General features: G+C 34.3%; 1 protein-coding gene across 7 annotated transcripts in view; it reads right to left on the bottom strand.

The window, feature by feature from the left end:
• Nucleotides 1–17,705, bottom strand: part of FER (FER tyrosine kinase) — a 166,514-nt gene that overhangs the window by 113,508 nt on the left and 35,301 nt on the right. For 6 of the 7 annotated variants that reach the window (XM_065860271.2, XM_071802506.1, XM_071802507.1 and 3 more), the window contains exons 7-10: nucleotides 16,017–16,154; nucleotides 14,966–15,085; nucleotides 8,205–8,327; nucleotides 4,575–4,764 (exon numbers count right to left, since the gene is read on the bottom strand). In XM_065860271.2, the coding sequence (XP_065716343.1) occupies nucleotides 4,575–4,764; nucleotides 8,205–8,327; nucleotides 14,966–15,085; nucleotides 16,017–16,154 (571 nt within the window). The other variant, XM_071802511.1, reaches the window with a different exon arrangement.

Below are 17,705 nucleotides of genomic sequence, written 5' to 3'. Positions count from 1 at the left end.
AATAGTAAAACCAATCACATATGCAGTGAACTTTTATATTTTTTTTCCCTTTAGGATAATTCTGCTACAACAGATAAAAACAGAATTCAGAGATGCAAAATCTCTCACTAATACACATTTTCCGCTACTCCATTGTACACAGTTTTAAGCAATAGTACTCTTCTGCAAAGGTGTTTCAATAGTTAGATGCATCACACTGGCTGTATCATGATATCATGATGCTTCAGCTTTGTTCTGCCCTGGGTACCTTTTACAAGTTCATGTCACCAGAGACATTATGGTCTTCTTCCTGATTCATCCATGCTCGAGAGCCTTTCATACTGACAACCAAGCTGGATGGGATGTCCTTTAAGGAGGACAATGTTTATAAATATGTAAAGGGTGAGTGTCACGAGGATGGAGCCAGGCTCTTCTCGGTAACAACCAATGGTAAGACAGGGAGTAATGAGCACAAACTGGAACACAAGAGGTTCCACTTAAATATGAGAAGAAACTTCTTCACGGTGAGGGTAACAGAACAGTGGAACAGGCTGCCCAGGTAGGTTGTGGAGTTTCCTTCTCTGGAGACATTCAAAACCTGCCTGGACACATTCCTGTGTAACCTCATCTAGGTGTTGTGCTCCAGCGGGGGGATTGGACTAGATGATCTTTCAAGGTCCCTTCCAATCCCTAAAATTCTGTGATTCTGTGAGTGTACGGAGAAAGCACAGTGACTTTGTACTGTTGCTCCATGAGGAGTGTAGTTGCACAGCTCTTTTAGCTGGCTCACATGCTGTTGAAAGCCATGCATTAAGGTCTTTCTACACTACAGCTGTATTTTATTATTTGTAAAAAAACCTCAAAATATCAGAAAACCAAACCAATCCAAAATTTCGCATTATTTAGTTGTTAGATAGATGGGGAGCCACATTTTTACCTCCACATTTCTGTGTTTCATATGCCTTTTTAAATGTATGTAACAATGAAATATTTTGATTATGCAGTCAAAATTGGTCTTTTTGGCACTGAGCTCCATCTGCTGACAAATATTTCAAGTATTGCAGAGCCTGCATACCAAGTCTCGGCTTTATCAGTGATTCCAATATAATGCTGCAGCATACACAAAATAAATCTATATGAAACATTTCTATTGTGAGAATACCATGTGGTTTTAAATACATATTCCTAAAAATAATGGGGTTTCACCCGTTTGTTTTTAACATGCAAGGAAAAAGGAGAAGACATTTTAAAGTGGCATACAGATTTCACTGTATTATTGCTAAACAAAGTGAATTACTATTTTATATTAAATAAATCTATTCCCTGAAGATTTCCTATTAAAGATTTCCTTTACAAATTCCCAAGTCAAAGTCTTATTATGAAATGCTAACCACCATAATTGTACTTAATTACATTGTACTTAATTATATTGTACTTAATTAGCTAAGTAAATGGTTAACTGGCACTGCAATATTCCAAATATTCCTGATGTTTTTGTTTCTAATCGGATCATTAGACATATAAAAGTTGGTTGTCATTTTCTTTTTTTTAATTATGGGGGACTACCGCCATGGTCTGTTGATCTTATTAACAGCAAGAATAGCATATATATCTTAGAACAAATGACAGGCCATACATCTGTTAATGGAACATCTAAACACTGAAAAGTGAGTTGAAGCTTCTGGCTACTGGCTAGTTTTCATAAAGTGGCATAATATGTAACAATTTGGATACTACAACATTTTGGAAAAAAACCCACAGCTGTTTACAAGGAATAATCAGTTAACTATGACTATCTATGATTCTCCTGACTACATAGTGAATGATATCACAACTGCAAAACTCTAAGACACTTAAATACATTATTTTAAACTTGTATTAACTTCAGCATTAAAATTATCAGTCTTGCATGGTTATCTCTGAAGAAATGTATAAATGCTAGAAACAAGAAAATGTGTTTTATTTTTCCACAGATGATGTCAAAATTGTTAAATGCAATGCTCAGGAATAGTAAAAAACAGAACTTCTTAATCTTCTTGCTATGCTATCATGAATGAACAAATCAGAATCATGCAGCAATTTCCTTTTTTCTTAAAATGTGCATGAACAGCTAACAATCTAGAAACAGTGAAATATATTGGCCAAACCAAACCATATGGAAGACACTGACAAAATATGGAACTTCCTACAGTTAACAGAGGCAAAAGAGAACAAGGAAACAAAGGAAGTTGTAACACACATAATATAACACTGTCTATAAAAACACACCAAACAGCACTTTTGAATGTCATTCCTTGTTAGTATTCTATTGTACTGTTGCCTAATGTAAGAGATGCAAAAAAAACCCATTTGCAAACTATTGCACTGTGGAATCACCTATATTTACATGATACCATATAAATAATTAAAGAGACATGAAACTTGCCAAAGTTGTATTGCATATCGTATTTTTAATTTTAAATCATGAAAAAAAATCCACTTGTGACTGAATACATGAAAATTTACGTCATATGCATGCTCACAACACAAGCCAATTATGATTTTGTCATTCTTGGGATAATAATTTGTAAAACAAGTGGTTACAATGAATTTATGAAAAGGGACAAATAACCATATTCAAGTGTAGCATCAACATTTAGATGAACTGCTTTTAGATAAAAAGGAGAAACCTAAACAGATTTATAGCTGAAGAAATGACGGAATGAATGAATGACACCAGGATGAGCAATCAGCAGAACATTTCATTTCTAATCATTCAGTATCTGTATAATTTTAGGGAGTTTTACTAAAAAAAAAAAAAAAAAAAGCATTATAAAAATCACCAGGATGTTTACTTCTAACAACAGCCCATCAGCATATTATTTTTTCATCTTGAGATACAGTCAAGACTGCCATATCAAGGTACGGCAATTTGAAAAAAGTTTAATACAGACTGCAGTTGTATGTACCACTTTCAGTCAGAACACCAGCTTCAAAATTAAACAAAACGTAGGTGGTATTTGCCCGTCTTATATAACTTGCTCAAGGGAAATTATCCAGCATTTAAGTCATTAAGTCCATTATTTTTCCTGTTGCATACAAATTATAAGACTAAATCCTCTGAAGCCAAAATAGCAACATTTTTCTTACTCTCAGCACATTCAGTGTATGCAAAAATGTATTTCTTGCATCATTAAAGAAATCTGAGTATGTACTTCCTCCAGAAAAAAAAAGAAGAAAAAAAAACAAAACATAAATTATCACAGATATCTTTTATCGGAAGAAAAAAATAAAATTGAGAGGTCAGAATTCTTCACTGTGTATTGTACATATATGCAATGATTGTTTTGTACCACCTATTGAAACAGAGATTTGGACACCAGAAGACAGATTAATTATCTTGAACTGAGGTGGAAGAATGCCATTCTCTTGATGAGACTCATTGTCTCAACTAACCGTTACAGACAATATTCACTAGCACAACTACGTGATATTACATGAAATAACTAGCAAGACAGCCTACCCAAAAGATTTCAAGCCTCCTAATCTTTCACAATCATTATCCTGATCCTTTGTTTCTCCTCTGTCTTTTGTGCCTTACCATCTCCTCCTAGATGACAAGCATACAAGCTTGGTTAAATAAGGTTTTGTACCAGAGAAAAAGGCAACCAACCTGCTAGTGCCTTGTAAATATTAAACAGTGGTAATGGAAGCAAGAGAATATTCACAATTAAGTACAACTGTAGAATGGGAATGAAATTAAATAACAAGCTTGGTTCCACAAACAGAAGAAACAAAAGCATTCCTCCCAGATACAACGATTTCATTACCATTTAACTGAGCTACTGCTCTGTGGGCCAAAAGAAACAGCAGGCTGAACCTCTAAAGAAAACAAGTAACAAGCATCTTGTATATGTGAAACCTAATCCATAAACGCAAAGATCAGTGTTTGTCCCTTTAGTAAACAGGTACTGTTTGTTTGCTTTTTTTATGTGGCCTATCGCTACACACAGCTGCAAACAACTGAGAGAAGGAAGTCACACAAAATATCAGCGAAGTTCTTATATAAATTACATGTGGTCTCATCAATAGCATAAGAAGTTCTTTTTGATTAGTAAGAGCATATAAACATTTTAAAAATAAGTTGCAAAGAAACCAGTGTTTGTTTCTATTCTAAGACAAGACTAATTACAGCATATAAAATTCATTTGCCAACATGTGTGCAGTGATTCTAATAGCTTTTACTGTTAGTGTCCTATCTACAATTGTGAATGTAACTTCTTCAACACAACAAATGAAAGTACCAATAGTTACTCAGTTGTGTTTATCAAATATGTTTAAGGATTTACACTTTCGCTTATAAAACAGTCTAATGAGGATCTATGCATCGAGTATACAGAAGATCAAACCAAGTCTACAGACATACAATGGATGCTACAAGTTATTGCAACTTAAAAAAATCACACAACTGAACTCTTTTTTCTAAACAAATCTCCACAAATCTATAATGGAGTTTATTCTCTTCAGTCATCCCTGTAAATACCTTGAGACTCTGATCCCAGGACTAAAGTTAATAGCAAGGCTGCACAATTCAGCAAAACAGATGCCAAACTCACCATAGAGGTCACTGATCTGGCATCTTCTTCATAATTCACTACAGGTGGTGGCTCTTTCCCATCATTCTCTTGAACCTTTTGTTCCAGTAGTTCTTTCTGGGCTGCATATTTTGCCTCAGAGCATCTTAATTGCTGAACTGTTTGCTTAAGTTCTTCAAGTGCTTGCTTTTGGCTCAGCAAGAGTACAATACTGCAGAAAAAAAATAACAAACAATTTAAAAATCTACATGATTTAAAATACATACTTTGATTCATAAAAGCTAAAAAAAGGGTAAAAAAACCCATGAAAATCCCTCAACGGAATTATTTGTTCAAAGGCACAAAGACATAAAGCAATTCTAGAAAATTTTCAAAGCTACATGACAATGGAAGCAAACACCTACTTTGCCATTTTCTTTTCTCAATATATCATAAAAATCATGTTGTAACAAATATAGAGGAAAATATTATTTTCTTACACTTTTGATAGAATTTATAAACACTAAGATTCACCATCCTTTAGAAAAGATATCTATTTTTAGATTATTATTTCCATTTATGAGAAATCTGCTGCAATCCACGTAGGTGTAATAATAACTTATACTATTAAACTCACCTTATATCCAGTATAAATTTGTCTGGCGTCAAGTTACAGATATCTGTTGTCTCTTCTGGACTGAAAGGCCCTCTACTGCATAAGTATTTCTGGACTGCAGTCTAAAATTCTTCTTATGAAACTAAATAAATTGAACTCTATGAGGAGCTAAAATATTTTTTTCTTGTATTCTGCACATTTGTATGGCTGTTCTGTGAATACCCCTCATACCTCTCACACTCCTGAATACTACAAGATAGATACAATTCAGTCATTAAGGGACAAGCAGATAACTTGAAACATCTACAGATGCCCAGATGATTCTACTGTCCCCAAGAACTGGAAAACCAAAGATGGACAGAAGCTGTCTAAAAGACAGAACCATCCACAGTACAATACAGACACTCTTAGAAACACTCAACTGGAGCCCAGCAACATGTGGTTTATAAAGAGATGCAGGATCCTCACAGACTGCAAGAACAGATTAAGAAGGTGGAGGGATCAGAAGTATGAAGAATGAGGACAGTATAAAGAAAAATCACACTGTTCTGTCACCCTATATATTCAGGATAATTCCATAAGACAGACCCTCCTGCAAGCCCTACCCTTGGAGAAAAAAAAATGAAAATTAAAATTTGTTGACATTGAGATTGTTCCTTCACAAACTGATGCTGAGCAAAATGACTATTTAAATAGGTTCCAGAGTGATAAGGGACCCATCTTGTCATAAAATCCCCATCATCAGGAAAAGATAAAAATCATATCTCTATAGATGAGCACTGTAGTAAGTAACCAAAGAACAGAACTCCATAGAATCAGCAGAATGGTTGTTCATATAAAAAGAATAAGCATGATGTATGAAGACAAAACCAGAGGACATGAAACTAGAGGTTTGGTATGAGACCGCACACATTTAAAAGCATCACACAAAGACAAGAGCAATTGCCCTGGAATTATTCTCAAGTATCTGGAGGAAATGTTCATTCATCTGGTCCTTTTTATGACAGAAAAAAGAGATCACCCTGTGAAAATGGTGGCCTTCCACCATCCTCAGGGCTTTGGTGAATACACATTGGCTAGAATGACAACATCCCAAACACTGAATGGTTTCAACTCAACATGATATGGAGGTAACAAGAATACCCTGCAAGTTAAAAGTCACAAGTTATTCTCTCTCATGAACTGTGGCAAAACGGATTATCCTCTAACTGGTTCATACAAAAGCAACAGAGAATGATCCCCATTCCATCTATGCATGAGGAATTAGAACCCATACAATTATTTGCCTATGGCTTGTATAAGTGCAAACTTTATAGTCCATGTGGCTAGAAATAGCTCCTAGCAACCTCACAGAGTGACATCTTGTGTGAAGAATCCTTGCAAGACCAGAACAGGGCAACAGGTTGGGAAGTGATTAAAAAGTGACGTCAGAAATAGTGGTACTGAAGCTGTGTCAGAAAGAAGTGAGGAAACAGCCAAAGTCCAAACTGGTTCAAGTGAAGAGCAGAAACATGATTTTGCAGACTTTTATCATTATTTTGCCCATATAAAGCAGAAAAGGATAATTCCTCAGCACTGAAGGGCAAATCTCAGCAACTTGGGTGAGGCTTAACAATGATATAGAGTCCAGAGCTCTTGCATTTGGAGTGGACATCCTCACTTTCTTTCCTGACGATAGACTTACAGCGCACCAACTGAATGATCTCTGACTCAAGAGACAAACTTTCATTTATTGGTCGACTACCTTTACTTTTAATTTTGCCTTGCAGCACATGCAAAAACATCCTGATTACTGCACTGCAGTTAAAAGACAAAAAGGGTAGAGGTAAGCCTGTTGAAGGTAAGCATGATCAATGACAAATCAAAACTGGGGTGATTTCAGGGAAACTCTTATCTTACAACTAGAAACTTAAGACAGATTTCCTGTCTTTTATTAAGACCTACAGGCACTGGTGGAGTTTGAATCGAAATAATCTCAACACCACAAACATCTGCCACAGAATCAGTCAAAGAAGCCTACTCACAGCAATAAACACAGGGAAGTCCTGAACTGTTTTCAGAGACAGATAACTGACAAAAAAACAATACTGAGGGAGGGAAAAAAAATCACCTAGTTCAAATACAGTTTATCTTTTAAGTAACAGGCAGCAAGGAAGGTAGGTCAAGAACCAAAAAACTGGAAAATACAATGTGAGTACATGTGAACTTCACCAGAGAAAGAACAGGAAAGCATCTAATCAAAACATTGATATCATATACGTACATAACATCCAATAACATCCAATGTATCAAGTGACAAGATGCCTGCGACCAAGAGCTGCAAGATTTCTTCACTCATTGAAGACAAGATTACCTGAGGACTTGCACTCCAATTCATCAGTATTGTAAACTAATATTTATGACCAAGTTATTAAGGATATGATTGATTGCAACAAGGATCACAGAAACATCACTATAAACAGAAGGTTTCTTTATCAGTTGTATAACTTCAGTTTAGGTTGCAATGTGAATTTTTAAACGGACATAGAAAAAAAACCTGAAGATTTCACCCAAGAATGATTCTTTATAGTAATGCTTTATTTATGGCACTGTAAAAGAGTCATTAATCCCTTGACTTCATTATTTACTGTGCAGTACTACATGGTATCAGATCTATGTTCAGTTTTGTAAAGAAAATGCAACAAAGAATGAACTTAACCTGATGAGTTCCAAACATATTATTGTAGAAGAAAGAGTATGTTTTGCAATGACTGAAAAAGTCTTTCACAAAATTACATCTACACAATGAACTCCATCAACCAGAGAGGCAATCTGAACTGATTCCTCTTCTTCCATTCAGCTGAAGTTACAACAAAGGCCCAGTTCTTGAGCCATCTCAACACTAAGACGAGTTCTCCAATGAATTAAGATCTGTTGCAGGTTGTTTTTCACAATAATCACTTCTCACAGAAAAAGAACAGGATTAGTGGAGGTTATTTCTTATTGAAATCTTAGGAACTGCATAATAGATGCTTTTCCCTGAAATTATAATATTTGGAAATTTCATGTCAACTTACTCAGACTTCTTTTCACAAGTCTTAGAGGACTCTTCTATTTTTTTCTCCAGTTCCAACACAAGTTCCTCTTTGCTCAGAAGGGTTTGCTGTGTTTGCATCAGTTCATCTATTACTATTTTCAACCTGTAAGACATAGATTTCAGAAATGCACATTATGAATACACAAACTGTATCTATTTGGGAACATCGTATTTCTTTTTCCTGAAGATGAAAAGAAGCATTACACTTTAAACCATCTTAATCAGTGCTTAGTGATAATTTTTCATGGGTATACCTCTATATTAAATTATTAATTCATACTACTACAGTTTCCATATTAGCCTCTGTATACATACAAGGTTACAGAATGATGTGCGGCCTGCCAGCTCTCTTATCAAGAAATTTTCTTCCAGAATGTGTGATGAGTTCTGTGAATTAATGCTTTCCTAATATACTGCTAATTCACGAGATGCTTTATGAATGACGAAAGCCTTCCAACTCCTGAAGTACATACCAAATGAATACATGGAATTAGTATTTGGACTGTATTCATCTCTAAAAACACCAAAAATACTAACTGGTATTTTCTGCTATAAGAGTGACCTGTACATTTTTCTCTACATCTTTTTTAAGCCACATCATTTTTTATAATGGTTAATTCAAAGGAAAGATAAAACTTGTACAAGAACACTCAACACTCAGAGAGAAGGGCTTATTGCACATTAAAACCATTACTGACAGTTTGCAATTTTGCTGGCAAACATTCCAATAAGCAAAAAGTCAACAAATGTAGAATAACATTCACACTATGAACAATGCAGATAAATTGTTCACATAATGATGACTTATAAAATGAATATCAAAAATATATGTTGACAGCAAGCAACTGTTAAGCCAGGAGAAACTTTTTTTTTTTTAATAAATATATAAATAAAGATGTATGCCTTATTTCTTCTTGGAATTCATCTGATCACCTTTAACCATCTCACTCTGCTTTCTCTGTATTTTCAAGCTCGATTTCAATTAAAAAAGCTATCAAGGTAAAGAATAGAACAAAGATGAAATACATACAGTACTTACCACTACACAGATCCATTGCCCAAAACCACTCCAGATTGGGAGGTGGCACAGGAAGTCAACTGAGAGTAATTTACATGGATTCTAGAAGTGTGACAAGCAGGTCAAGGGAGCTGATTCTCTCCTGCTACTCCGCTCTCTTGAGACTCCATCTGGAGTACTGTGTTCAGCTCTGGGACCCCCATGATAAGAAGGACATGGACTTGTTGGAGCAAGTCCAGAGGAGGGTCACAAAGATGATCAGAGGGCTGGAGCACCTCTCCTATGAACATGAGTTTGGGGTTGTTCAGCTGGGAAAGAGAAGGCTCTGGGAAGACCTTATAGCAGCCTTCCAGTACCTAAAGAGGGCCTACAAGAAAGCTGGAGAGGGACTTTTTACAAGGGTCTGTAGTGACAGGACAGGGGGTGATGGCTTTAAATTGAAAGAGGAGAGATTTCAACTAAATATACGAAAGAAATTCTTCACCATGAGGGTGGTGAGACACTGGAACAGGCTGCCCACAGAAGCTGTAGATGCCCCATCCCTGCAAGTGTTCAAAGTCAGGCTGGATGGGGCTTTGAGCAACCTGGTGTAGTGGAAGGTGTGCCTGGCCCATGGCAAGGGGGTTGGAACCAGATGATCTTTAAAGTCCCTCGAAACCCAAAACATTCTATAATTCTATTTCTAGAAGCCACATTGCATGTCCATACATACCAAACTGAATTGATTCTAAATATATCAGCAGTTCTCTCTCCTCCTCATATATTTTGTACAATGTTGATTAAATAGATTCTTTATTCAGATACTCCTGGATCTTATCTTAGAAGACTTAAACTACTATAAAAAAAGCCATCTAGTAAACGATAAAAGTTTATTTCCCAGATGAATAAGCATCTGCATGTGTTTATTTTGAGGTAACAGAAATACTTAAAACATTTTTCTCACAGTAATATCCCCACAACTCCTTCTTTAATAAACATTTTTATTGTTTTTAGGCTATCACAATCTGTATGCTGAACTTCTCAAAAATGAAAATTTTCTTACACTGAGTCTCCAATTTAATATCAACTAATTTTTTAAATACTTTGCTAAAAAAGTGATAACCCATTTTGGAACTGTAGATGCTGCTTTTTGATCAGCTTTCTAATAAAAATTGTAATCAACATTGTATTGGCTTAATAATTGATGTAGAGAAAGCAGATGTTATATTTAATGATCGAGCACCAATATTCAAGGAATTAAAAACAAATAAATAAGATTGTTCATCACTGCAAAATATGATTTTATACATGCAGAAACAACATACTAAAATATTTTACCATTTCAAAAATATCAAGATTTCATACTGCAGCATCAGATTGAAAGATAAAGTTGGTGTATATATCGTCTGACATATATATGTATATAATATTTGAGATATATTAGGATATTTGTATTTATTTTAGAGAAAACAAAACAAAGCAACCACATACACACTAAACTAACTTATCTCCTTGTATTCAACCTCTTTTTTTTTTTGTTCATTTGTTTTAAAAAGTAATTTTTATTCAAACTAGCTAGAACTGACATCTCTGCATCTGCCTTATATAATCTCAGTTGTGGATTGTGAAAGGAAGTTTCTTGTGGCCTCATATTTGCCTCCTGGATAAAATCAGATTACAAAGGACTTTTTATTACTAACCAGTTAGTCACAATAATCATTATCAGTTCTAACAACCACACAATCCCAAACTGTCAGGTTTCAATTGCATGAGAACAGATAAAATGAGATCAAAAAAGTAGACATCTTCAAACTAAGTTCTGGCTACCTGGAAATCTGCCTTTCATACTTCTTTAGTTATTAGCATCATCCTGCCTCAGATATTAATAAATTATTGTGCTCACAGAACTTATATTTCAGAAGACCTTTTAAATTTTAAATTTGGATATTATTAATACAAATAATACATATGCCCACTGACCAACACTTACTTCATTGTGGTTGCCTCCTCTTAATTTCTAATGCATGCATCTTTAAAGTATAAACTTTTAGTCTGTTATACTTTTTAGAATATCTCATTATCAGTCAGTGACAATGATTAATATTACTTAAAAGGTTAGCTGGTTAACAGTGACTTTTAACTGTCCCTCTGTCAAAATTCTATTCCTAAATATAAACTTAGATAAAAATCTAAAAGTGACATTTTTTCATCATTTCCTTAAAATATATTTTATGAAAACTTTTAAACAGTGATGTACGTAAAGCTCTCAGTTTTCCCTCACATACTCAATAGAACTACTGATTCAATCAAATCTTACTGATTTTGAATCAATACATGTCTTCAAATCTATCAAATGTCTCTGAAATAAATCAACTATGTGTACTGGATTTATAATATCTGGTAGATACTGAAGGTAGTTCTCTGCAGAAACATAATGATGTAGAATCCTTAAGATCTAAGGTCATGACTTCAATATTAAAGATGAACAGTCGAATTTGTATTGGTTTAGCACATACAAAATCGATTTTTAAAAACTCATCACCTATGGATAAAGGACAGAACATACTTCTCTCACTTGCAAATTTCTAGTCATACACAGTACGTTGATGCAAAGACCTGTGGTGGTTTTTTGGCTGTAGTGGTTTTAAAGCAAGACTATAACAAAATATATCTAAAACACAGTTAACAAGGAATCCGAGCAAAGGCATTACAGAGAACTAAGTTCTAAAAGAAAGTGTTCTCACCTGCACTAAAAAGCAATTAACAAAAAGACAAATAAGATAAGAAAAAACAGTTTTTATAGTGTCAGGAGCTAGTGGAGCTTCACAAAAATCTGTACTGCTTAATATGTTTGTAATAATACAAATAAAAGGACAGTTTAAAAAGTGACAAAGAATGCTGAACTGAACGTACAATGTTATTTGAGGCAGGGGGAAGGGGATGAACGTGAAAAATACCAAAGGTTTATTCTGGATCTTGTGATACTCAATAACTGGACTGTCATTTGGAAGATTAATTTCAATGCAAAATGAAAAAGGCAAATATACAAGGGAAAAACAAACAAACAAACAAACAAACAAAGCTTTATTTATGTAGTGAATGGCTGCAAACTGACCATTATCACTCAGAAATGAGACCTTGTAATTAGAGTGGATGCTTCCATGAAAACACAGGCTTGATACACTGCAGTGGTCAGAAAATCAAAAACAATGATTCTCTAGCATTTGTTAAAAACAAAGGAGAACAAGAATACAGGAAATTTCATTATGCCTCTCTCTAAACTATGCATTTTTTTACCTGAGTAATTCTGGAAATTCAATGCAAAAACAGTACTGTAACCTTGAAAACATTCAAATAAAGATGACAAGCTCGATAAAACATATGAGTAATTTTTGTGAAAGGACAGACTAGAGCTAAAGATGTCTCTGAAAAAGAGATCACAAAGCGGGAGTATGACAGAAGCTTACAATATCATGAGCAGAAAGGAGTAGATTGTTCTTGTTCTCTTCCAAAACAAGAGCTTAAGAGCCATAAAATGAAACTAAGTAGCATGTTCACATAATATGAAGTTCATCTCTGCAACCCCTTGACCAAAAATTCTACGGACATCAGATAGTTGTACATACTGAAACTGACTGGACAAACTCACAAAAGAAAAATACTTCTAAGGCTACTATAAACTAGCCTCAAGGCTATTATAAACAAATACTACTTCTGTCTCAAAACATTTCTGAGCTGAAAATTATAGGAGGTTGAGAAATCTTCTGAGGAAACAGCATTGCACAATCATCCTATTCTGGTTCTCTTCCCTAGACTTTTCCATCTTGGCTAATGCAAGAGAAGAAAGTTGGGTGGGTCAGTCTTTGCTGTGACCTAGTACAGTTACACTTTTTTTCTCAAATTCCTAAACATATAGCAGCAACTGAACACATTAAAGATAGCAACACTTATAAGAGCTAGTTGATTCCTACTCCAAAAATAATATCACACAATAAGATTTCTCTCTGAAATTCACAAAATGATTTAAAGTGGATGATCATAAGATTTCTAACAGGATACACTGGAAATTGTATTGAAAAAGTATATATGTAGGCAAATATCCAGACATATTTATAAACACAAATATGCATTTCATCAGAAGCATTTAGTAGAAAACCAGCATTTCATCTCTTTCACTTAGATATGCTGATGTCTTATTTCTAAACAACAGGATACAGAAGACAAGCCAAACAAGAAGTTATTTATCTTTTTGAGCTATGGAAGGCAGAATCTTTGAAAAACTGTAATACCTTATTGAAAAGGGAGATGAAATATATATGTTTTTCTTGTTATTATGCTGAAGTACATCTAAACATACAGCATTTACATAGTTTAAGCAGGAATAATCTAAATTTATTAATGATGCAGAATATATTATAAACAGAAACATGTTTAGAAGGGAGAGGCCTTAACTGTCAAGGAATCCTTTCAGAAGAAAGATAAAGCTGCTTCAGGACTAAGGAGGAGTCTGACAAAGGAGGCTGCAACTTTATACTAAAAAGGTTTTTCCAATATCTATTAAGGAATACATTTATGGAACGTAATCAGATTGCACAGGAAAAAAGGTAGGAAGATTAATGACCCTGAAAAGTAACTAAAAAACCCAGAGATTCTGTCATATTGAGGAAACACAGTGATTAAAATAACCTGCAGAAGACATTGCAATATGTTTATATTTTAAATACCTCACTGCTATTAGGACTCACTATGATTTTGGTATTCAGAAAACTTACAAAAAACTAAAGATCAGGGATCGATTAAGCAGACAAAAAGTTAAAAAACAAAACAAACCCCCCATTATTGATGTCTTATTTGGATGTTAGGTTGTCTAAAGGAAAAAAACTTTGAATAAGTCAAATGGACTAAAATACAGTAGAGACAACAAAACCAGAAACCAATTATTCTGAATTCTCCATTTTAAACTGTTATGATCAATATGAAAAAATATACAATTAATAGTTGCAAACTCACAAGTGGCTGCATTAGACCATTTATGTCAAAAGTTGAGACTGATAATATAATAAGAACATAAAAACCTCAGCAGGAGATTTGTTCCCCAGTAACAAATGATTAAAGGTGAAGTTGGTAAAAATAATGAAAATATTTAATTAGGCAATGTATTAACAGAATACAAAAAGAGGTAGTTTATTATCCTGAATAACTAAAAGCTCCACAAAATGCCACACAAAAGCTATATCTCTGTTAGTAAGTTAACGGATTTTAAAGGTTATAATAGTGAAAAATAATTTCTTTTGAAAAATGAAAGCAAACACTCACAAAACAAGTGAAATAAACGTATTCCTGAAAGTTTTCTTCATGGCCATTTAAATCACTGAAAACCTCACTGTACACATTAGTTTAATCAAAAGATTTCAGTATTTTTCCTGGAGTACTGAATGTGGAAACACTTTTGGGAAGATGTTCCCAAGGAGGATTCATGATGCATTTGAGGCATCATATGAATTAACTGGCAAGGAGAGGAACACATACTGAAAGTGCTGGCAGGTTTTGGAGAGGACTGAGGAGGAGTATTTCATGCAAAGGAACAATAAAACCAGCATGAGATAGAGTCTATAGCATAAACATTATTTTTAGAAACCAGACCTTGAAAATAAGGACATAGCTATGAAATTATTGGAATGAGCCTAGAAAAAAAAATTGAAGAGCTTTTCCAAAGGATGAAAGGTTTGTAAAGAAAGACTTACGTGGCTTGTAAACTTTCTGCTGTTAGATTATTCCACATGATCTCATTAGCTTGAAGGTTTTCATTTTCTTCTAGTAAAGATGTATCAAACTCTATTTCCTGTTCAACAACTTCTGATGACCTAATTCAGTAAATAAATGTTATATTTTCAAATTAACATGTAACTTTGAGTACACAGTATAGAAAGTCATTATGTTTGAATTATTTTAATAACTAGAATTTAGTTTTAATTATATATTAAAATAAAGGTAGCAACTGGAGACATATTCTTTGTCCTTTGAATAAAGAACAAAGTCTTAAAATTATAATAAAATTACATCCAATTATTTGAATCAAGATCACACCTTAACCAAGGTTTTCAAGGGTTATCAATGTGAATGATTCCACTCATAGCTGATCCTGCTATAAGCCTGCAGGTTACAATTATCAGTGTGCACGTAACAAAAATATTATGCAAGAAGTCTTAGGACTATTTCTGCATATATTAATGCAGAGTAACAGTTCAATAAATGCCAAATACGGGTTTTTTCTAAAGTAAAAAATCTTCTTGCATTATCTGTGTTTCAGGCACTGCTCAACCTGCAGTAGTTCCAGAATACACATAGGTACCTAGAGTTCACTTTGAACTTTTATTTGGACAATAGGAGAAATAAAGCTGAGAAACTTAGTTTAGCACAGGATGCAAATGGCACCCAAATACAGAGTAATTTAGCTCACACAGAATCTGGACTGTCATGTATAGTCTGCTGTCAGCACCAAAGTTATGGCTCTTATCATATAATAACAGTAACTGGGGTTTAGTTTTTCTAGAGCCAGTATAAGGGATGAAAGTGTAAAGAACAGTCAGGTTAAAAACCTGACTTTCAAACAGCTTTCTGTACACGCAAGCAGAACAATTTTAAAACTAGGATAAAGCTTCACTAGTAACAATGGATAATAAAAGGAACCAAATGGAAACAAATTCCAGTCTGATCAGCAAGCAGTGTTGCATTTTAACGCAGGGTGTTTGCACAAAGAAAGATGAACATGCACACCAAGACAAAAATGTATACCTGTGAGTATCTATGAAGTCATTATACTCAGAGTTAGGGTCTATCTGTTCAACTGAGGTCTGGATCTCTTTATGGACGTTCACAATCTCTTCTGTTACAAGACTGGTGATCTGGCTATACTCATCCAAAATTCCTTTTCTAGAGAGGAAAAAAAAATCTAGTGTATAATATGGCACTCAAGGCATAGATGGCATTGAAGATGCTTCAAACTTTCAATTTGCTGTTTCTACACACTCTTGTTGCAACTGGCTAAAAAGGGAAAAAATAAGAGAATATATTACTCAAAGAAATAACAGACCAACTGTGGGCTTTTCTTTACTGATTGGCTGAGTGAGAAGTCTCTAATACAATGTTCCTTGTATTGATTTCAGCACATCTACATACAGGGTGGCTAAACTAAAACCTGTAGATATTACAAGAAAAATGAATGCATACAGCTCATCGATGACGCTTTTCTTCACAAAGAACTTACCATGCTTGTTATAGATCACTAAAGATTTTCATGTTCTGGCTGACAAATATTCTCTGGCATAAGGCAAAACAAGTCACAAAATAGTGTACATTTCCATCTCCACTTCTGTTTTAGTATATTTTTCTTATGATTTGGTCAGTCAAACAAAAATAAGCATAAATCACAAGTTAGCACAGATATATAAGAAAAAACAAAATCAGGCGAGAAGTTCCTGTAAGAAAGTACAAGCCACCCAGCCTTGTCTCTACCTGCTTCCGAGAGTGGGGAAAAAAAAACAAATGAATAGGGCTTGATAAAAGAAAAAGGAGGATAGTGTTATTACTCTTAAGAGCATCCAGTGACACATCCCCAGAACACCCTCCTACTCTCTTTAATTTTTAGCTTTCCATAAATGACCCCTCATAATAATTTCCTGTTTCATTTTTATCTTTGACAAACTTGCTAGCTCACCAGGCTTTGAAGCATAGTGAGATTTCTTAAAATACTGATTAATTTTGGCTCGCCCAGAGGAACACAGAGAGAAAAAAGTATCAGTAGATTTTTCCAGCATAAGATCTCAAGTTACGTTCACTCTGTAAAAAAAGCCATGTCATTGGATTTTTTCTATAGATTTTTTCTGAGGAGAAACAGACAAGAAAAGGCATTAAGCCTTGCCTTGCCTGTAAGCAACACGTGTAAAAACATTTCAGAAAATGGTTCAATGACTGTGATGAAAAGATAGGCGAATGTCAACTACAGCAATGCCGCATCAAAGAGTAATGCAATCTATGTCAATTATCCAAAAAATCATTAACAATGTTAATCTACATTTCTTCAAGTTTACCAAACCAATTCATCTGCAAAACCAGGATTATTCAGGAATTATGCTTCACACAGATGGCCACACCAAGCTCAAAATCTGAAATCACCAACTCTTTTTGAACCCCAAAGATACTGAAAAGGAGTAATTTTCCATTACATTCAGATCTCACAAAAAATGTCTATGTAGTTATAAAAATATTTCTAACAGGTTTTTACTCCAGACAGAGCAGTGGTGAGTGGGTTCAATAAGTTCTTGCTCCATCATAAAACTCTTCAGTGAATTATTACGTCTCACAATTCTGAAAAATCACCTTAACTACAGCACAAGAATTTAACTGTAGTCGTTTGGTTTTACATACAAAACTAAGATTGAAATGGCTGTACAGACACTACTACAAAGGTATATTTAATTTCAA

The sequence above is a fragment of the Patagioenas fasciata genome, chromosome Z, assembly GCF_037038585.1.
Source record: "Patagioenas fasciata isolate bPatFas1 chromosome Z, bPatFas1.hap1, whole genome shotgun sequence".
Classification (NCBI taxonomy): Eukaryota; Metazoa; Chordata; class Aves; order Columbiformes; family Columbidae; genus Patagioenas; species Patagioenas fasciata.
Note: the sequence above shows the minus strand (reverse complement) of the source record. Positions and strands in the feature narration are given on the sequence as shown.